The 21,081-nt window shown below is 57.6% G+C and overlaps 3 protein-coding genes and 1 long non-coding RNA gene across 5 annotated transcripts; 2 read left to right on the forward strand and 2 right to left on the reverse strand.

The window, feature by feature from the left end:
• Nucleotides 1-2,121: 2,121 nt before the first annotated feature.
• Nucleotides 2,122-8,736, reverse strand: UBXN1 (UBX domain protein 1). Its single transcript, XM_037905347.2, has 10 exons — nt 8,590-8,736; nt 7,407-7,494; nt 5,461-5,514; nt 5,238-5,359; nt 4,730-4,808; nt 4,359-4,550; nt 4,097-4,148; nt 3,607-3,723; nt 3,076-3,256; nt 2,122-2,440 (listed from the first exon to the last, which is right to left on the reverse strand). The coding sequence occupies exons 2-10, from the start codon at nt 7,460-7,462 to the stop codon at nt 2,391-2,393; spliced, it is 903 nt and encodes a 300-aa protein (XP_037761275.1). The 5' UTR covers nt 7,463-7,494; nt 8,590-8,736; the 3' UTR covers nt 2,122-2,390.
• A 1,857-nt stretch (nt 8,737-10,593) lies between these two features.
• On the forward strand, nt 10,594-12,282 carry LOC122466657. Its single transcript, XM_043551899.1, has 2 exons — nt 10,594-10,957; nt 11,556-12,282. The coding sequence occupies exons 1-2, from the start codon at nt 10,601-10,603 to the stop codon at nt 11,970-11,972; spliced, it is 774 nt and encodes a 257-aa protein (XP_043407834.1). The 5' UTR covers nt 10,594-10,600; the 3' UTR covers nt 11,973-12,282.
• Nucleotides 12,283-15,304: 3,022 nt separating this feature from the next.
• LOC122466654 (zinc transporter 1-like) lies at nt 15,305-17,700 on the forward strand. The gene is made up of 2 exons (XM_043551897.1): nt 15,305-16,108; nt 16,447-17,700. The coding sequence occupies exons 1-2, from the start codon at nt 15,529-15,531 to the stop codon at nt 17,172-17,174; spliced, it is 1,308 nt and encodes a 435-aa protein (XP_043407832.1). The 5' UTR covers nt 15,305-15,528; the 3' UTR covers nt 17,175-17,700.
• Nucleotides 17,701-19,303, reverse strand: LOC122466658. Of its 2 annotated transcripts, XR_006292360.1 has the most exons (4): nt 19,064-19,303; nt 18,677-18,754; nt 18,046-18,137; nt 17,701-17,831 (listed from the first exon to the last, which is right to left on the reverse strand). It is a non-coding gene; the product is annotated as an uncharacterized LOC122466658 (long non-coding RNA). The 2 variants fall into 2 exon arrangements; XR_006292359.1 differs by lacking the exon at nt 19,064-19,303 and having other exon boundaries at nt 18,677-18,829.
• Between the last annotated feature and the right edge of the window lie 1,778 nt (nt 19,304-21,081).

A 21,081-nucleotide genomic window follows, 5' to 3' on the forward strand; every position in this document is an offset into this window, starting at 1 on the left:
ACATCTGGTCAATTCCAAAATTTCAGGGGGTACTGTAGGCATCAAAGGCCAGAAAACCAAAAAGGGGGACACATGAAGCCCCTACCTCTTAATGCTTCTCATATAATACCCCATCTCTGCTCATCCAATAGCGTAATGGTGACAGCCTGAATGATTTCTATCAGATGGAAATAATGGGGGCACACAGAGCTATTGGTATAGGAGGGAAAATGGAGGACAGTGGGGGGGGGGGAGGATGTCCCCAAATTCTCCCTGTCTAGGGGAATTTCAGAGGAGGATGGGAGGGTGGCAGCCAGGCAGCTTTTATGGGAACTCAGCCCACACAAGCTCCAAAGCGGGCATTCTCCTCATTAAATCTGATGGGGTGCTTTTCTCAAATCCCCTCTAGTTCAAACAGGAATGTGCTCAGGGATGTTCGAGGGCCTGGGGGTCAGGTCAGACCAACTGAGCACAGTGGCCTGTTGCTAATCCAAACAGATGCAGGGCCCAGCCGGGGCTGCGTGGGCTTTCTGTCCCCAGTTGTACTAGAAGAGTTTGGGATTCGGCAGCTGCTGAGCAGCGTGGCTGGGAAGGTGCTAACAACAGATAATGGACAGAAGGTCAAATTCTGTCCCCAACACTGAGAGCATGCAGCATCTAGTGCTTAAAGCAAAGGGCCTGCTGGGTTTTATGGCTGACCCAGCACACTACCTCAGGCAGTGGCAGTGAGCCAGCAAACTGGGGAGGGAAGAAGGGATGTAGAGAGTAAGGGGTCCAGCCTGGGAGCAGCATCTACTGCTCTAACTACTGATTGCATCCTCAGCCCAGCACCCCCAGCAAGAACTGGGCTGCTCGCTGCTTCCTGCCCCCTCCCACATTCCCAGCCAGGCTCTTTGCAGGGAAGCTGGCACAGTCATTCCCTTTGTGCAGGGTTTGGATTACGGAGGCTTGCCCCAGCCCAGCTGCAAGAACATGTGCTCCAAAAGGGCCCCCATAACTCAAGCTGCTCAGAGAGGGCAAGCTGGAGCTCCAGGCCCAGAGTGCCCCATGGGCTGCTGCTCCTTCAGGGAACAAGGAGCCTTGGAATGGGCTTCCCAGCCCTGACAGCTTGGGGAGAGTCCTGGGACACAGGCCCCTTCTCACTTGCCCTCTGTTAAATTATCACCTTCAGCAGCAGCTTTGAAACCCCATTTCAAGTTCAGGCCAGTGGGGCAAAGCCTCCTGCAGGGGTATCAGCAGCAGCCTGGCTCCTCCCACTGCCCACTAATTCCACGCTAGAGCCCGCACATTCATTCCCTCAGGCTCAGGGGTGGGTGGGAGCTGGACCTGCCTAGACACAGCTGTTTTCCATCTCCTCACCCACGCAGCTCCCTCCCTGTTGGTGGCAATACTGCCCCCACTGAGGGGCGCACACAGCACTGTGCACCAGAGCAGGAGAAGCCCATTCAAACCACAGGGTTGCACCTCAGGCTCTTTACTGACCATGGGCCAGGCCTGGGTGTCACATCTCACCTGGAGGATGGTATGGTCCAGCACAGCAAGTGCCTCTCACCCTCCCAGTCCTGCCCCACTCCCTGCGGTACCCCACACACTAATGCTTCATGGGGGCCAGCACCAAGAGTAAGGGGAGAGCACCTCCTGCAGAGCTTGGACTTTTCTTTGCACTATTCCCTCCCCATAGTGCCCCCATTGAGCACGTGGAGTAGGACAAGATCACAGTGTAGGGGTAGAGAGAGCAGAGGAGTCTCTCCCCCACAGACTGCCTAGGGTAGGGTATCTTCCCTACCCTGGCAGAGTCAGGCCTTTCCCCTCTGACTTTCCCAGTTTTCCCTCCCAGCCTCTGTCTATGCAGCACCTGCCATGACAGACCCCACTCTTGGCTGCGGGACATCTGTGCAGCACCCGGTGTGATGATGGGGTCCCCGTCTTTGCTGCGGGGAGCGATAGCGGCATTATCTGTGCAGCATCTGGCACAACGAATCTATGACCCTTGGACTATGAATTTATAGTGGGGCCCCCTCTCAGCTGGTGGGGGTCTGCTCAGTGCCCATCCTGCTGGCTGCTCCCCTTAGCTCAGCTGGGGCCTCCTTCCCATCAGCCCACCAACAGCAGCATGGGGGAATAATGGATGGCAGCGGCGGCAGCAGCAGAACAGATGATGTTTATTAGTGTCCCTGGTGCTGGGGCTCGCGCTGTGGCACTCCCCCAGGGAAGCTGGACACAAAGCCCCCCGCAGCCGCTCTGCTGGGTTCCAGTCCTGGAGAGGCGAAATGGTCAGTCACTTCTCTGGGCTCAGTCGGGCAGGGGGAGGGGCAGAACCACGGTGTGCGGGTGGCAGAGGGAACCACAGGAATCCAGGGCCAGGGTGGGGAGGGAGTTCCTGTCACAGCACGCATGAGCCAAGGCATCCTTCAGCTGTTACACTTCTTGGCCACTATGAGAACGGCCGAAGGCACCAAACCTGTGGGGGCAGGAGACAGGCTGAAGCCAGGAACCAGGTGCATATGGGTTGTGGGGGGAGCAGTGTCCATTCATGTCGCTGGGGCTGGGCAGGTTGGATCCCTGAGAGCGGGAGTGATTTCAGCAGGGGAGTCTGAGCTGGAAGGGCCCTGGGTGCTCTGTGGTTTGCATCTCCCCCTCCCAGGACCCCGTGGTGGCTGGTGCCAGCAACTGACGCAGCTTCCTCTGTGCGGAGCACCTGCAGGGCCGCAGCCTACCCTGCCCAGGTGAGGGCAACAGGGCCAGAGCTGGCTCTTGTAGTGGGTTCTCTGCTTACAGCTCGGGCATCCCCAGCACCACCCCACGCCCTCCCTTCTCTGATGGGAACCCCGAAGGAACAGCTGGATGGTCCTGCAGTCCTGAGTCCCCAGCCCAGATCTGTTCTCAAAGGACTCCACGCTGTTGCCTAGTGGTTAGAGTAGCGGGGCCTGGGAGTCAGGACTCCTGGTTCTGTTCCCCAGCTCTGGGATGGGAGTGGGATCTAGTGGGTCAGAGCAGGGCAGCTGGGAGCCAGAACTCCTGGTTCTATTCCCCAGCTCTGCTGTTAACCGTACACTGAAGCCAGTCGCTTCGCCTGCCCCTCCCCCAGAGGCTCACCCAGCTCCTGCAAGGGCTTCTCCATGTCCTCGTCCGTGAAGATACGGCGAGGGAAGCTGGTGAGGAGGTGGAAGGGCTCCCCACCATCCTTGCGGTTCAGCTCTATATACAGCCGCACAGCTGCCAGCTGCTCCTTGGCCTTGAAGGTCTGCATGAGCGACGTCCCGTCCAGCAGTCTCACCTGGATAGAGGGCAAGAGCGGATAAGTGCAGGCCCCATGCCACAGCAGGGCAGCATGCTGGGCGGGCCAGTCCCCCTGCTTTAAGAGGAGAGCTTCCTCTGTTCTCCTTGACTTGCACCTCTGGGTGTGACCCCAGAGATAGGGGGCTTCCTCCAGAGCTGCAGCAGCAAGCCAGATCAGGCCAATATCCCAGTGACTGCCTGGGACCCCCACCCCTCTTTCCAACAAGGCCTGGTGCCTGTGCCCACCCAGGAACCCACAGCAGGGGACGATGTGGGGTAGACTGGTATGTGTGTAAGCAACAGATGGATGAAGCACAAAAGTTTGTGGGGCCATCTTCCTCCGGGTACCTGTATTCGGCACTGGTCATACTCTCTCTTCGTGGGCGGTTCCTGGCTGGGGGACGAGGGCACCAGTATCTCCTGGGCTGGCTCGGCTGGGGCCTGGGAGCTGCTGCCACCTCCAAACTGGATGGGAAAGGTACACAGAGTGGGACAGGCACCAAGACGTGAGTGGGTTCCCCTTCCAGCCCCAAGCTGGTTTCACCAGGCTGCCTCAAGGACCCCACTCCCTAGCACTCACACAGCCCATCCCACACACACCCATACCCAACAGGCACAGGAGAAAGCCATGCCCAGGGCATCTCCCTCCCTCCATATAGGGCACTGGGCATGGGATCTCATGTGGTGAATGGGACCCACCACAGCCCCACCCCCTCATCAACCCTTCCCCCCACAGCCTCCTTCCACAACACATACCTCCCCCCCAGCTTAAGGGACAGCAGTGGCAGGAGCCACCATGGGGGGCCTAGATCCCACCCAGCCCCTGCTGCTCACCCACCTTCTTGACTCGCTCTGCTTTGTCCCGCTCGATCTTCTCACGCACCCGCTGCCTGCAAGGAGAACAGACCCAGTTAGAGGTGGCAGCATGGTGGAGGGTGTTTCTGCTGCAACGTCACAGCAAGGGCAAGTTCCACGCCTACATCCACTCCTTCCCTTTCCCCACATCTTCCCCCAGTGCACCCCATCCCACTGCCCACCCCTCCCTCCACCCATGCACCTACTTCCCACGCATCCCCATCCCACTCTCCCCGGGCTCTCACTTGGCCAGCTTCTCCTCCATCTTCTCCCTGCGTCTCTCCTCTGCCATCTTCTTCATCTCGTCCTCCTGCAGCTTCTGGCGGATCATGGAAAGCTCCTGGCCCTGCTTGCGCCGCTGCTTCTCCCGCTCAATAGTCTCCCGCTTCTCCCGTTCCTCCCTCTCCCGCTGCTTCTGCGCGATCAGCTCCATCATCCTGCAGGAGGAACAGGAGTGGGCACCACCTTCCACTGCCCCCGCTCCCCACAGGGCCCACAATCCACAGGGACCAAATCCTCCTTAAGCTACGCTTCCCAGCATGCATGCAACTGGCATCCCAGGGGGACAGGCCTCTCCCTGCCAGCCACGAAAGCGGGGGCTGGGGGGCCTTCCTACCGCTTGGTCTGTTCCCTCTTCTCCTCCTCAGTCAGGGGGTGCTTGTCATCTCCCTCCGCCGAGCCCTCCTCCACACGATCTGTAGGGAAAAGCCTCCATTATCCTCTGCTCAGAGGCCAGAACCCCCTGCTGCCCACACAGGTAATGAGCAAAGCACCGGGGCATCAGGGTGGGACCAGGCTCCTTCAGGGCCCCCGTCACTCCAGGGTCTACCCCACACGGTTGGGGGGGCACGGCGCAAGCGAGGAGGCAGACATGCCACATACCCTAGGTGTGAGCCTGGACCGCAGCAGGGCTCCCAACCCGCCCCTCCTGCAGGCAAAGCCCACCCCCTGAGTCAGTGGGATCCCAATGAGGGTGGAGGGGGTCGCTCAAGGAAGGAACAGCCAAGAAGCAGGCAAGATCCTGGTGTGTATGGGCCACAGCTCAACCTAGGGTCCCACAAGCGAGGGTGGGCAGCTTGACTCCTCTCCCCCCAGCACAGTCAACTCCCCAGGGTTGTTCAAACCTGCTCTGGCTTCCACGGGCTCGGGGGTGCTTCCCTCGGGGGGCTCCTCCGTGCCCAAAACATGGCCCTGGGGAGGCACGTATGGCTCATCCACGTCAGGGTCATTCTCATGCTCCATGAGCCTTTTGAGGGGGGAAGAGAGAACAAGCATCAGCAGGGAGAAGGCAGAGTCACAAGGATGGAAATGCAGACAGATCTAGGAGGAGGGGGGTCTCCAACCCACCAGTCCATGGCCTGCTCGATGCCTTGGTTCCCTGTCAGCGCCAGCGCCTTCTCCCTGAAAGAAACAGACAGCCGTGGCTGAGTTCCACCCAGAAGCTGAACAGCTCTATCACTGCCCCACCTCCACAGCAGCATCGTTCCCATGAAACGCATCACAGAGCAAAGACAGATGGGTAGCTCAATGGGGTGACCCAAACCGCCACTGTCCAGGCCCTGAGAACAAACCTGGGTCTCCCCGTCTCTGGCCAATTGACAGAACATTACCCCAACCTGGAATAGATACCACAGCCACCAGCGTAACATCAATCTGCGAGCCAGGGATGAGGGGGACTCAGCAGGAAGCACAGAGGGGCCATGTGCTAGGCTGGATAACTGGAGTGATGATAATTCATGCTAGTGGATGCTCTGGAAGGACTGAAATACTGTCTGCTTCAGGGCTGAGCCAATCATTAGATATTGGAGGCTAAGGTGAGGCCTTCATGGGACACGTTGTCCTCCAGCTGCTTACTTCTGTGGGTGCAGAGGCACAAATAGCTCCCTTCCCCACACCACCACCACCACAGCACTGGCCCCTCAAGACCATCCTACTGCCTAGGAAGGCCTACCCAAGAGCAGGGAGGTGATTTCACTTCTGCTTATGGCCTTGGTGAAATCAAGACTGGAATCCTGCACCGAGATCTGGGTGCTACCTTTGAAATTGGGTATTGAGCCATTGAAGAGGGTGAGAAGAAGAGCCTCAAAAAACAATTTGAGTGCTGAAGAAAACACCTGATGGTGAGAGACTGAAAGAGCCCAGTCTGTTTAGTTCATCTAAAAAGAAGATAGAGGTGACCTGACTAGTATATACGTAGCAGGAGAAAATAGCAGGCACTAAAGGGCTCTTTAATGTAACAGAGACAGGGAGAACAAGAACCAACAGCTGGAAGCTGGTGCCAGACACATTCCAATGAAAAACAATGCATGTTTTTTTTCCCAGGGAGAGTGACTGACCATTGGAACAAGCTCCACAGAGCAGGGGTGGATTCTCCATCTCTAGTCCAGGCTGGCTGCCTTTCTGGAAGATGTTTTAGTGAAACACAAGTGATCAGGCTCAATGCCGGGGGAACTGGGAGACATTCTCTGGCCTGTACTACACTGCAGGGCAGACTAGATGATCTAATGGTCCCTTCTGGCCTTATCCTCTATAACAGCCTCTAGGAATCCTCCGAAACACCCTGGGAGCCAGGGCTAGAAGGACCCTGGTTCTGCTTCAGTTGGGCTATTGCTAGGGAACTGACGCTGCCAGCCCCTGCATCCAGCTTTGACACATGTAGCAGATTTGATTTCAAACAGACAGTGCTGTTTGCACTCGCTGACTGTGCTCACTGGCTGGTCCCCCAGTGCTGTTCAGGAGTGCCCAAGCTGCTGGGGTTGTGAATTCAAGTTAAAGAACATCAAGCTGGCCCCAGCCCCTGCTTTGATTCAGCAACACAGGCATCAGTACACAGAGTCTCTGACATGTGACATAGCCAGTCTCCTGCCCAGTCCCAGGGAAGCGTTTTAATAAGCATTCCTTGTTTAGTCTGAAGAACCCAGGCAGGGAAGGGGGACGACGACACGACACACGGGATGACAGGGCAGAGGCATTATCCCTGCTCTGCTGATGGGGAAATTGAGGCAAAGGGACAGTACTCCCAGTCCTCATCTTCTAACCCACTAGACCCCACTCTCGTCCCAGAACTGGGGATAGAATCCAGGAATCCTGCTCTCAGCACTAGATTTTTCCTTCCCCTCAAAAGCATTCCCACATTGCACCTGATCCCTTTGTGCTGCCGTTCTACAGCCATAGGCCATGACCCCCAGTCACTGGTAGGGAGCACCCTGACCAGGTCAAGATGCAGTGGCAGCTAAGGCAGCCTGTGGACGGTTGGGAGGGGAATGAGGGAATGGAGGTGGGGGCACACATACGCTCTGTTCTGGGAGAAGCCCATCTCGATGAGACTCTCCAGTGCTGTGCACTCCATGATGTGCTGCTGCTCTGGACCGAGCTACCTCTCTGCAAACGGAAGAGAGGGAGATGTGTTACCGGGAAGCTCCAAAAGGATCGGTGGCTGCTAAAGGACAGAGTAGGACAGCTGGAGAACAGGATGTAATATGTGGCACTACCTGAGAGGTTCCTTGGGCCTGGACCCCACACCTCTCCCAATGCCAGGAATAGAACCCAGGCGTCCTGGCTCCCAGCTCCTGCTAGATCCCAAAGACCCCTTGTGCTCACATGATTTATGCTGCTGTGGTGGGATTCACCCCAGGACTAAGCAGCATCATACAAGGGGGTTACAGCTAGGCCGGGGGGCAAAACCCAGGGCAGACAAGGGCGAAGGGGCCACTCAGGCTGTGCCCAGGTCCAGAGCATTGTCCCCGAGGAGCTGTCCAGGAGCCAGAGAGAATGGGGTGTGATGCCATTTAGCCCTCCTCTACCCACTGCGTTAAAGGGCCCCTTAGAATTAGAGCCTGCAACCAAGGACTGGATGTGCCCAGCTCACAGCTACGTTCAGGCCCTGGCACCGGGGTCCACCCTCCTCCGCCCCCCAACTCTGCATGTCTGGTGGCACCACCTCAGGTGGAGACTCCGCCCCATCCCTTCTTTACAACCCCAACCCCCAGGCAGAGCCCCCCACACCTCCCACAAGCCCCCGTACCTCCCCCCGCATCCCCCTGCAGAGCCCCCCACAAGCCCCCATATCTCCCCCCGCATCCCCCTGCGGAACCCCCCCACAAGCCCCCGTATCTCCCCCCGCATCCCCCTGCGGAGCCCCCCCACAAGCCCCCGTACCTCCCCCCGCATTCCCCTGCAGAGCCCCCCACAAGCCCCCGTATCTCCCCCCGCATCCCCCTGCGGAGCCCCCTCACAAGCCCCCGTATCTCCCCCCGCATCCCCCTGCGGAGCCCCCCCACAAGCCCCCGTATCTCCCCCCGCATCCCCCTGCGGAGCCCCCTCACAAGCCCCCATATCTCCCCCCGCATCCCCCTGCGGAGCCCCCCACAAGCCCCCGTATCTCCCCACGGAGTCTCCCCTCGCGGGGGCCAGGCTAGGGGATTTTGAGGGGGACAGGTCCCGGCCGGGGAGGGGGGAGGTGTCCCGGGGACTCACCGGGTCCGACTATCAGAGGCTCCGCACCGGAAGCAGCGAGACCCGCGCGGCCGCTGTGTTTGGTCATGTGAGGGCGGCAGACGGAAGCCGTCCAGGAGCAAACGGCGCCGTTGCGCGCTCGTCCTTAAAGGGGCAGAGACCCGGAGCGGCGTGGGGGTTAGTGGTTAGAGTAGGGAGGGATCAGGATGTCTGAGTTACATCCCTAGCTCTGCCAGTGATTCACTGGGTCACTCGGGTGAGTCACGTCCCCACTTGCTGCCTCAGTTTCCCCACATCCAACGTGAGAACCAACCCATTAATAGCTGCGTGAGCCACACTCCAGACAGGTTTCAGAGTAGCAGCTGTGTTAGTCTGTATTCGCAAAAAGAACAGGAGGACTTGTGGCACCTTAGAGTCTGACAAATTTATCTGAGCATAAGCTTTACCAGGACAGAGAGAAACATCCAGACATGCCCTCTCTAGAGTGACCCCTTTTCCCCCTCATCCAGTGGATCTTATCCCAGCCTCCCCACCACAGGAGCTGTCAGGTCCCAGGTTCTGTCTATATCACTGAGCCTATGCCAGCATAATCTGGTCCCCATCACCATAGCATCTGGCTGCCTCACAGCCTTTACTGCATTTATCCTCACACACCCCAGGGAAGTAGAGCCAGGCTATTATCCCCATTGAACAGAGCAGAAACCGAGGCACAGAAAGACTAAGTGACTTGCCCAAGATCACACAGGAAGTCTGTGGCAGAGTCGGGAAGTGAACCCAGGTCTCCCAAGTTTCAGACTAGTGCCCTGACCAACAGACCATCCTTCTTCTCTTGTGGTAGCAAGCCCCCTGGTACCAGAGGAGAGGAGTGATAACCCCCATGCCCATCCCAAAGCTTTTGACTCTTTTAGAGCTTGTCTGCATGGTGAAGTTATTCTGGACTAAGGTAGGGTATGAATTCAAAGCACAAGGGCTATTCTGGAGCAGTTTCCCAGGCAGCTGCTTTTACTCTGGAATAGCTGTTCTGGTCAATCTCCCCAATCACGATGACGACAAGCCCATTGTGTGCCCGGGGCCATGTGCTGCTGAGGAGACTGTGCTGCAGCCCATAGTCTGCATCCCATCTCCAGTCCCTGTGGGATGCACATTGCCCAGGGCCCCAGCAGTGAATGGACGCTGTGCTACAACCTGGGATATCTCTACAAACTCAGCTCCCCCGTAGATTCCTCGTTATCTCCTTTGGTGCCCTAAATCCACCCCACACCCAGCCCAGTAAGGGGGCCCCCAGTCAGGGAAATGCAGAGCAAAGGAGATATTTCAGGGGGCCCAGCTGTTGTTATTCCAAGACAGATGTGGGGGTGGCAGCCTGATCTTACCCGGGGAGATGGGAGCTAAGGCAAGGGGCCTGATCTTAACCTGGGGGGTGGGGTCTTGGGTGAGGGGTGGAGTCTTTTCGCTCCCCTCTTGGTCTACGGGGCAGGTGGAAAAAGAGATGAGTTTGCTTTGAGGGCACATGTGGCGTGAGATGGGGCAGTGAGAGACATCTCTCTAACCCAGCATGACACCGCTCAGGTTGGAACATCCCAGCCGAGGCCACAAATGTTTCCTCGGTGATGCCCTGCATCCGGAACCTGCACACATGGGCAGAACCTTGACATTCCTGGCCCAGCACCAGTGTGGGGCTGGAGGCACCTGGGCTGGTCAGGATGGTGAGAGGCAGTGGATGGGAGGGGTCTGTTGTGCATATGTCAAATGGCTGCTTCATCTTGCTCCACCCCAGAGGCAGCTGCATCTCCCCACTGGATGAGGGATCCCTGTGTAAATAGCCCCTGTGCCCCACCCCAGAAGGGGCTGCATCTTAGTTCTGGGCAAGAGATCCCTGTATAAACAGCCCCCATACCTCACCCCAGAGTCAGCTGTATCTCAGTGCTGGATGAGGGATCCTTGTGTAAACAGCTGCCATGCCCCCACCCCAGCAGCAACTGCATCTCAGTAGCAGGGGCATCAGTCTCTGTATATTCACTGCCTGCAGAGCATGTTGGGATCTCACGAGCGAAATGTCAGATATTGTCATATTGAGCACGGTAGCCCCTTTCGCCCCCTCATCTGTCTGTCTATTCTTCCCTTGCAGCAGCCCCCAGAAGCAGAATCACACCCAGGCCTCATGCCTCATGGGCCAGGCCCAGCCTTGCTCTACCCGGCATGGCCAGCTCTCAGCATCCCTCCAGCCCCTTGGGCATCTGGGAATATCGTTGCACTGGAGCACAACTACTGCAGCTGGCCAGGTGCTGAGGGCTGCATGCGAAGAGCACCCAGCTTGGAGAGAGTGGGGCCGGCCTCAGTCAGAAGGAGACGGCAAACACACCAGGGCCCAGGCTACAAAGCTAGTCAGGTGAGTGGCGGGACAGCAATGCTGGTACAGGTGGGTAACAATTGAGGGCCAGGGATCTGGGGGACTGGCTCAGAGCCACAGCCCAGGCCAGGACCCGCATGCACATTGGTGATCCTTAGAGATCCTACAAGAATGAACAAGGCATCTTATCTAACCCTACCAGGGGATCTGTGTATAAACGGTCCCTGAACACCACCCAAGAGGCACCTGCATCTCAGCATTGGCGAGGGTTCCCTGTATAAAGAGCCCTTGTGCACCACCCCAGAAGTGGCTGCATCTCAGTGCCAGGTGAGGGATCCATTTACAAACAGCCCCTGCCTCTCACCAGAGGCATCTCCATCTCAGTGCTCCCCATGATTCCTTCCTGGTGGGGTTAGTGAATTATTCGGTATAAAGTGCTGAGACGCTCAGATGAAGGGGAGCCTCTAGAGGGTGCAGCATGGTCATTATTGTATGGCTGACTTATCTGAAGTAGAGGGCCCCAGACCCCCAGCCAGCAGGTCTGGTACAAGGCAGCAACAGGGATTGCTGGGGGGGTGGGGAGAGCAGCTCTGAGTCCTGGTTTGGCCCGTCACTCTAGCTCTGCCCTTTCTCGCAGGGACCCTGGGCCTCTATGCTCCCCGGACCCACAACAGCCAGCATCTTCTGCAGCCACCAGCCCCTCAGGGTGAGGAGGAGGGCAAAGGCCCAGGCTGTTCAGCCACTCCGGATCCATGGCCTGTCCCTGGACCAGTACCAGCAGCTGTTCCGCTCACTGGTGGAGCAGGAGCTGGGTCCAGCAGAGCCCCCAGGCCGTGGGCTAGAGTGGGGCCGCAGGATCAAAGAGCAGCTGTTCTACGCTGTGGGCTGCCCCCGCTACCGGCAGCTGGTAGGGCCCGACGGGCATGTCCGGGTGGTGGAGTATGCTCACCGCACTGGGCACAGGCAGGCCCCACCCCACTATGACATTGACACTGGGGATGAGGAGCCACCTGGCACCAAGGAGGCACCAGGCCCAGCTGAGCCTTCGCCCTAAGAGGCCAATCCTGCAGAGCCCGGCTGGGCTGAGCCACACCCAGGCAAACCTCTGTCAATTACACTATGAACCTGGCAGCGTGTGATCTATGTCCTGTCTGTTGTGAAGGGACCCAGGTGGAGCTGAGTCTGGGTCAAGCCAGGTCATTGTTCCCAGCCCTGGGTTTCTTGATTGCCCTTCCAGGCATGGACTCCATGGGGCTCCGCAGTCCAGCTGCCCTCGCCCCCAGAACTGATGCCCCAGACCTCCTGAACCCCTAGTCACTTACACACACATCCCCCTGACTGTGGGTGCTCTGGGCTTCTAGTTTAACCCCTTGAGGGACAATACGGCAGGAAGGCAGGGAACACAGAGTTAGCAAAGGCAGCTCTGAACCACAATCACTTTACTCTTCAAAAGCGCTCAAGAGTAACGGATCTCTGGAAAATAACAAAAGTCCAAACCCCCTACCCTGCTGGATCTCCCCCATCCTGTGCATCCAAGGCCTCTGCTGGTGTGTCAGGCTGTTCAGCTTCCTTCTGTCCTTGCTCTCCTGCTTCCATGTGGCAATGGCTGCCGCCCACTCAGTGTAGCACCCGGCTCTCTTCCTTCTTTGGCTGGGTGGTTGGCTGGACAGCTCCCATACCCTCCCCCAGCCAGGTACCTGTTCAGATGAGGTCCAAGTGGGTAGCTCAAGAATCATTTGATCAGGACAGCTGCAGACTCTGAGTCCTGGGGGATTCTCTGTGCTGGCCCTTTGGCAAGCTGCCATGCCCTTGGGCTGGGCAGGGAGGCTGGCTGGAGGCATTTAAATAGGTTCAGCTTCATCAGGGTTACATCATACAAAACGGGCTTCACAGTTTGATGTAGACATATCCCACTGTGTCACAGGGATACCCTAGTACAGAGCCCCCCCGCAATGGGGCTGGGATTCCCAGTTGCCCCAGTACAGACTCCCTTGGGTGGAGCTGGGATTACCAGTTACCCCAGTTAAAACCATTTAAGAACACCTTACTCATGCACAAAAAGCTTCCATCTGACAACTGAGGAAGAAGACTATGATGGTTAAAAAACTGACCTGGTTTAGAGGGGAAGAGAGGGCAGAGATTAAAGAGAGAGAGAGAAACACATGGAAAAAAGGGGACGTTGATAGTAATGAATACATATTGGAAGTTAGGCATTGCAGAAAATTGATAAGGGAAGCAAATAGAAACAAGGAGAAATCTATGGCCAGCAGAGTTAAGGACAATAAGAAGGAGTTTTAAAAATATATTAGGCACAAATAGAATCCTGACAATGGTATTGGTCCATTACTAGATGGAACAATCAATAATAATGCAGAAAAGGCAGAAGCATTACATCAATATTTCTGTTTTGTACTTGGGAGAAAAACATAGGATATAGTCTCATCATATGGTAATGATAACCATTCCACTCATCTCTTTCCATTCAGCTAGTATCTCTGGAGGAGATTAAATGGCAACGACTGAAGTGGGACATTTTAAAATCAGCAGGTCCAGATGTCTTGCATCCAAAAGTTCGTAAAGAGCTGGCTGACAAGCTTTCTGGACTGTTACTGTTGATTTTCAATAAGTCCTGGAGCATCGGGGAAGTTCTGGAAGACTGGCACAAGCTAACATTGGGCCATTTTTTGAAAGGGTAAACGGGATGACCTGGGTAATTATAGTCCTGTCAGCCTGACATTGATCCCAGGCAAGATAACAGAGCAGTTGATTCAGAGCTCATTTAAGAATTAAAGGAGGGTAATGTAACGCAAATCAGCATGGTTTTATGGAAAATAGATCTTGGCAAACTAACTTGATATCTTTTTTGATGACATTACAAGTTTGGTTGATAAAGGTAATAGTGTTGATGTAATATACACAGACTTCTGTAAGGTGTTTGACTTGGTACTGCCCAACATTTTGATTAAAAAACTAGACCGATATAAAATTAACATGTCCCACATTAAATGGATTTAAAAACTGGCTAACTGATAGGTCTCAAAATGTAACTGTAAACAAGGAAGCATCATCAAGCACGTGTGTTTCCAGTGGGTCCCCCAAAGATCGGTTCTGGGCCCTATGCCATTGAACTTCTTTATTAATTACATGGAAGAAACATAAAATCGTCACTGATAAAGTTTGCAGATGACACAAAAATTGGGGGAGTGGTAAGTAATGAAGAGGACAGGTCACTGATTCAGACCAAGTCTGGATCTCTTGGTAAGCTGGGTGCAAGCAAAGAATATATGTTTTAATATAACTAAATGTAAAGGTATAGAGCTAGGAATAAAGAAAGTAGGCCATACAAACAATGGGGGACTCTATCCTGGGAAGCAGTGATTCTGAAAAAGATTTGGGGGTTGTGGTGGATAATCAGCTGAACATGAGTCCACAGGCAACTCTGTGGCCCAAAAGGCTAATCCAATCCTGGAATGCATAAACAGACATCGCAACTAGGGGTACGGAAGATTTCTGTATTTAGCACTGGTGTGACTGCTGCTGGAATACTGTCCCCCATTCTGGTGCCCACAATTCAAGAATTATGTTGATAAATTGGAGAGGATTCAGATATGAGCAATGAGAATGATTAAAGAATTAGAAAACATGCCTTCTCGTGGTAGATTCAAAGAGCACAATCTATTTAGTTTAACAAAGAGAAGGTTAAAGTGTGACTTGATAATAGTCTGTAAGTACCTACATGGGGAATAAATATTTAATAACGGGCTCTTTGATCTACAAGAGAAAGGTAGCACATGATCCAATGGCTGGAAATTGAAGCTAGACACATTCAGACTGAAAATAAGGCGTAATGTTTTGACAGTGAGGGTAATTAACCATTGGAACAATTTACCAAGGGTCCTGGTGGATTCTCCATCACTGACAATTTTTAATTCTAGATAGGATATTTTTCTAACACATCTCCTCTAGTTCAATCAGGAATTAATGCAGGGAAGGCCTGCATTATACAGGAAGTCAGACTAGATGATCATAGTGATTGATCATTTCTGGACTTGGAATCTATGAAGCCTCTGCTGGTGCTGGGATTCCCAGTTTTCCCCAGTACAGACCCCCTGGTTGGAGCTGGGATTCCCAGTTTTCTGCAGTGCTGACCCCTGGGTGGAGCTGGGATTCCCAGTTTCCCCAGTACAGAGGCCCTTGGGATTCCCATGTCTGAGCTGCCCCATGTGAACCCCAGGAATGGGGGCACCTGCTTGCTCCCACCCCAGCTTGCAGAGAGAAGAGGGGATGTCTTCCTGCTGAGTCGAGGGCTGTGAGACTGAGAGCAGCCTGTGTGCTGTGTTTGCCAGCTGGTGGTGGGCTGGGCAGGCAGCCACAGCGGGAGGGAGCGGGTGCTGCCCCTTTAAGGAACCCCCAAGGACAACGGGACTGTGTGCACTGGCCACTCCGAGTGCAAACTCTTGGCGACAAGTGCAGAGCAGCAGGGGCAGGGACAGGAGCCCAGAGCGCAGATAGGGAGAAGGCTGCTGGGACAGGGGTAGGGACGAGGCTGCCAGGGGAGTGGGTTGGGGTAGGGACAGGAGTCCAGAGGCTAGACAGGGACAAGAGCCCATATGGGGGCGGGCACTGCTGGGGTAGGGATGGGGCTGCCCAGGCTGCCGATGCAGATGGAGCACCAGGGCTGGCTGGCAGGGCCAGGGCTGTGGGGGCACCAGGGCTGGCTAACCGCCCAGCTCTGTCTTGCCATCGGCCTGTTCTTGGCAGAGGTGGTGGCCAGCCGGGTCACAGGCTCGCTGCTGGCTCTCTCCTGCTCACTCCAGACACTGGGGATGGTGCTAGCGCTGGGGGTGGCTCTGCTAGACGGCCAGCTGACCTGCGGCGCACACCCTGATTGCAGGAACACCTTTGGATGGGTGCGGGCCCGAGTGGCAGGGACCCTGGTGTGTGGTGTGTTCCTGACAGCACTGTGCCTGGCCCTGCTGCCCAGAGCATTGCACCGGGCAGGGCACCCCCAGGTGACAGAGCGGCCCCTGGCACTGGTGGGAGTCGGGGCTGCTGGGCTCCTCATCCATCTGGCTGGGGTGAGGCTGGATGGGCAGCACCATCCCTCTCGGGCGAAAAGTCACCACAGCAGCAGTGCCAGCACCAGCAGAGAGGGTGCAGCTACAGGCAGATCTGCCCAGGAGACACAAGGTGAGTCCTGGCAAGGTTGGGGGCTGTACCGGGCCAGGCCTGTCTCTCAGCTAAAGGGGAGGGCTGAGCTGGGGGTTGGTACCAGGCCAGGCCTGCTGTGTCAGCGGGGGGTGAGATGTTTGGGGATGGGTGTGGGGGGAAGGGGTACTGGGCCACTCTTTCAGCTTTGGGTGGGGGAGTTTGCTTAAGTAAGAACTGAGCCTGCCCTATGACTCCCTAAGTCTTTGCTCCTTCCCCGCCCCCACCTTGCCCTGAGATCCCTGCCCTTTGCCCCCAAGCTGTAGCATGAAATGCTGCCCCCACACCCTTTTCACACCTCTTCCTTCCCCCCTGCACAGACCTGCTGGGGAACAGGCAGCCCTGGCTAGAGGACGGGTGCTTGCCTGCAGAGGAGTCTGGTGCCCGGTTGGCTCTCTGCCTTCGCCTCCTGTCTGCCTCCTTGGGCCCTGCCACTGTGCTGCTATATTCACTTGCCTTCCACCTGTTGTGGCCCGCATGCGCGGAGCAAGTGGCCTGCCTGCCCCCCAGCATTGGGACACCATGCCGGCCCCTAGGCAGCCCTGCACCAGCCCTGGCAGAGCTGGGGACCTGCTGGCTGCTGTACCTGGACCCTGGGCTTTGTGTGGTTATGGTGCTGGCCTTGATCCTTTTGGCTGCCCCATCCCTGTGGGGCTCTGCCCTGGTGCTGCTGCAGGCTGTGCCCGACCATCTGGACCTTTGGCGACTTGAGTTGCATCTGAGGGGCACGGAGGGGGTGGCAGCCCTGCGTGAGCTCCATGTCTGGCAGCTGGACAGTGCCTACAACCTGGTGGCCACAGCCCATGTCGGGTGCCTGGACACTGCCTCCTACGGGGCTGTGGCCAGGAGGATCCAGCAGGTGTTCTGGGAGCATGGGATCCACACAGCCACGGTGCAGCCCGAGTTCGGTGCACTTCAGAGACCATGCTGCATGGCAGCAGGTGCGGGTGATGGCTGCATGGGGCATGGTGAGGCCCCCAGGAAGAGGCACCCGTCACTCCCATCCCCCAGCCCCACGGTGATCCTGGAGTACGAGACCATGGTGTGAGCCATGGGAGCCACCTCTGAACTAGCACTTAAAAGCGGCACATCCTGGAGCGAGCGGGGGCCATGGCAGCAACTCCCCATGAGCAGCGTCTGCTGCCCCCACTCCTCAGGCAGGTTGGGTGTTGAGAACTGTGCCAGCGCCCCCACCCCCTTGCCATGCCACTGCTCTTTGCCTGCCCCAGGCCCATGTGAGTTTCCCGGAGGGAGAAGCCAGGGGCATGTGGGGGAGCAGTGGGGTGTTGGCAGCCCTGAAGACTGAACATTAAATGGGGAGCAGAAACCGGCCTCCAAGGATCAGCAGCACTATGGGGATTTGGAACCTGCCGTGCTGCGGGACGGGGCTGCCTCCAGGACTCACCAAGTGCCATGCTGCGGGACAGGGCTGCCCCTGGACTCAGCACTCAGGACAGGCCGTGGCACAGGATGCGGCTCCCCACAGGACTCAGGACAGGATATGCCACAGGACGGGGCTGACGTGGGACTTCCCCTTTTAGAGCACTGCAAATAAAGGGTACAGAGTTGCCTGCCAAGATGTTGTTCTTTATTGCTTGGTGACAGTCACAGGGGTTGGAGCACCAGGGGGAGATCAGGGACTGGCCTGGGCTGTGACTCCCTTTCAGCTGATCCCGTCATGTGCTGCCCTGGAAAGCACAGCGCCCTGCGTGGAGAGAGGGGAGATGGGGCAGTGTCAGCTCCTGGCATGTTCATCCCCTGACCCCACACAGCCTGGGGCGTGTCCTGCGACCCCACATGGGCTGCAGCATATCCCTCAACCTCCCACAGAGCGCAGACCCCACCTGGGCTGGGACGTGACCCCCTAGCCCACTGGGCTCCTAACGCCTCCAACTACCCCTCAGCCAGGGTTCTCTTACCCAATCCCTGCTCGTTACTGTTTCAGGACCTTGCTGATGCCTTCACAGATGCGCTGCACCTTGGCGTTACTGTCCACATAGCCATCACCGTTCTATGGGACCAGGGGATGGGTCAGTCTGTGCTACCCGTGATACCCCTGCCCTTCTGCCCAGTTCCCCCTAAAGCTGGGGATGTGTCCCCCACTCCGCCTCCCAAAACAGGGATGTGCCCCCAACACAGTGCCCCCAAACACCCCCAGAGTCAGGGATGTGCCCCTATCACAGTGCCCCCCAGCACTCCCAGTGCTGAGGATGTGCCCCCCAAAGCCAAGGATGTGCCCCCTGCACAGTGCCCCCAAGCACCCCCAGAGTCAGGGATGTGCCCCCATCACAGTGTCCCCCAGTACCTCCAGAGCTGGGGATGTGCCCCCAGCACAGTGCTCCTGCCCAACCCCTTCAAAGCCGAGGATGTGACCCCCCGCACAGTGCCCCTGTCCAGCCTCCCCCAGTTAAGGATGTGCCCCCAGCACAGAGCCCTCAAAGCCGAGCATGTGCCCCCCACAGAGAGCCCCCCAGAGCCGGGGATGTGCCCCCAGCCCCACAGATTCCCCAGCCAGGAGGTACCAACACACAGTGCCTGCTGGGTACTCACAATCTTGGAGTGCAGGACCTCCCCGCTGTCAGGGAGAAGAACCTCGAAGGCCCCAGAGCCGGGGGCCATTTCCCCTGTCTGGGGAGACAGCGAGTGTGTGGTGAGCAGATGGGGGAAGCGTGGGGACTGAACAGCAGGGCAGTGGGCCCCAAGGAGAGCTGTCCTGGAGTGGGGATGAAACTTTGAGGAGCCTGGGGCATGAGATCCCCACACAAATCTTGGGGATGCCCTTGGGGGCTCAGGTGAGTGGAGTGGGGCGCCTTGCTCTAACCCTGCCCTGCTGGTGCTGGAGCAGCTCTCAACCCAGATTCCCTGTCCCGCCTAACCCAGGCCCTCTGCCCCTCCTGCACCTGGTCCCCAAGCCCCAGCCTCACCCCAGTCACTCACAATCTCCAGCTGCTTTGGGAAGCGTTTCTCTAGGAACTCCTGCAGCTGCAGGAACTAGGGGGAGCAGAAGGAGAGATGGGGGGAAGGTCAGTGACTTGGAGTGGGGGAGGGCCCCACCACTGCTCCCCTTTCCCCAGCCCCAGGGAGCCTATTAGGCCCACAAATCCCCCTGCGCCCTGCCCTTTGGCATCACCCAGGGCACGCCACTCCTCAGAAGGGGAGACACCATCAGCCATTGGGCCCAGCTCCCTCTGCAGGAGGGACCCTGGGGGCGGATCCCTAGGGGGAAGGGCTGGGAACCATCCCCCACATATGAAGGTGTGAAGGCCCAGCAAAAGCCAGGGGCACATGGGGGCATTGGGAGGGCACACAGGTGGAATGAGGGCCACATAGGCTGTGTCTCTCACAGGAGGGTGGGGGACACATGTGGGGGGAGGTCTCTTTACTCACCCGGCTTCTGTATCCTCAGCTGCCACTACAAGGCAAACAGAGCCCAACATCAGTGTGGAGCAGCCCCATGCTGAAAGGGAACCAGTGTGGGCTGGAAGGCTGGGGTTTGGACAGAGGCCCAGTGTCAGGGGTGTCAGAATTGTGGGGGTGAGAAGGGAGGCTGAGGCAGGGACCCAGTGCCTAGGGTGGGCTGTGCCCTTAGGGGGGCAGTGCTGGGTAGGAGGTGCCCATGGAGGGTGCCAGGGGGCAGTGCTGGGTAGGGGGTGCCCATGGGGAGCGGTGCTGGGTGAGGGATGCCCATGGGGGTGGAAATGTGTGGGGTGTGCCCATGGGGGCAGTGCTGGCTGAGGGGTGCCCGTGGGAGGTGTAACTGGGTGAGCAGTGCCCATGGGGGTGGTGCTGAGTGAGGGGTGCCCATGGGGGTGGAGCTGTATGAGGTGTGCCCATGGGGGCAGTGCTGGGTGAGGAGTACCCATGGGGGGTGTAGTTGGGTGAGGGGTACCCATGGAGAGTGGAGTTGTATGGGGTGTGCCCATGAGGGTGGTGCAGGGTGAGGAGTGCCAATGGGGGCAGTGCTGGGTGAGGGGTGTCCATGGGGGTGTAGCTGGGTGAAGGGTGCCCATGGAGGGTGGAGTTGTATAGGGTGTGTTCATGGCGGCAGTGCTGGGTGAGGGTTGCCCATGGGAGGTGTAACTGGATGAGGGGTGCCCTGGGGGGGGCAATGCTGGGTGAGGAGTGCCCATGGGGACGGTGCTGGGTGAGGAGTGCTGGGGGGCAATGCTGGGTGAGGGGTGCCCATGGGGGTGGTGCTGGGTGAGGGGGTGCCCACAGGGGTGGAGCTGTATGGGTGTGCCCATGGCGGGTGTAGCTGGGTGAGGGGTGCCCATGGAGGGTGGAGTTGTACGAGGTGTGCCCATGGGGGCGGTGCTGGGGGAGGGGGCCCTGGGGGACAGTGCTGGGTAGGGGGTACCCGTGGAGGTATCTCTGCCGCTCACCAGAAGATGATCCGCACTTGGAGGCATGGGGCAGCCATGGTGATGCCGGACCCTGCAGGAGAAGGGGGGTTAACGGCTCGGAACCAGCCTGGGCCAGAGCGGCCCATTCATCCTGCCACGGGGGAAATGTGCCACCAAGGGCAGCTTCCCCCCTAGAAACCGACTTCTCCTCCCAGCCTCCCAGCAGCCTGCACCAGAGCTTGGGGCCACGGGAATTGGGAGGGGGGGTCTCTCAGGTTAAAGCTCCTACCCGCCCCACATGGATTGGTCTGGGCTAGGTCCGTGGGGCATCCCAGTTGTTAGGCAACCACCTGAAAATTCTGTGTGAGTCGATGCCCATAGGCCCTGCCCCCCGTACCTCTCACAACCCTGTCCTCTACCTCTGTCCCTCATGCCAGATTGTGCCCTTTCCCCCAGGTTCTACCCCCAGCATCCCTCCCCCCGACCTGCCCCCCTCCCATGCTCCCTCTTCCCCTTCTGCTCCCCCTTTGCCAACTATTTCCCCTTGGTCCTGCTCCCACTCCTCCTCCCAGACCCTGCTCCATTTCCCTGGCTCCAGCCATCTGAACGGGG

Source organism: Chelonia mydas, chromosome 7, assembly GCF_015237465.2.
Source record: "Chelonia mydas isolate rCheMyd1 chromosome 7, rCheMyd1.pri.v2, whole genome shotgun sequence".
Taxonomy (NCBI): domain Eukaryota; kingdom Metazoa; phylum Chordata; order Testudines; family Cheloniidae; genus Chelonia; species Chelonia mydas.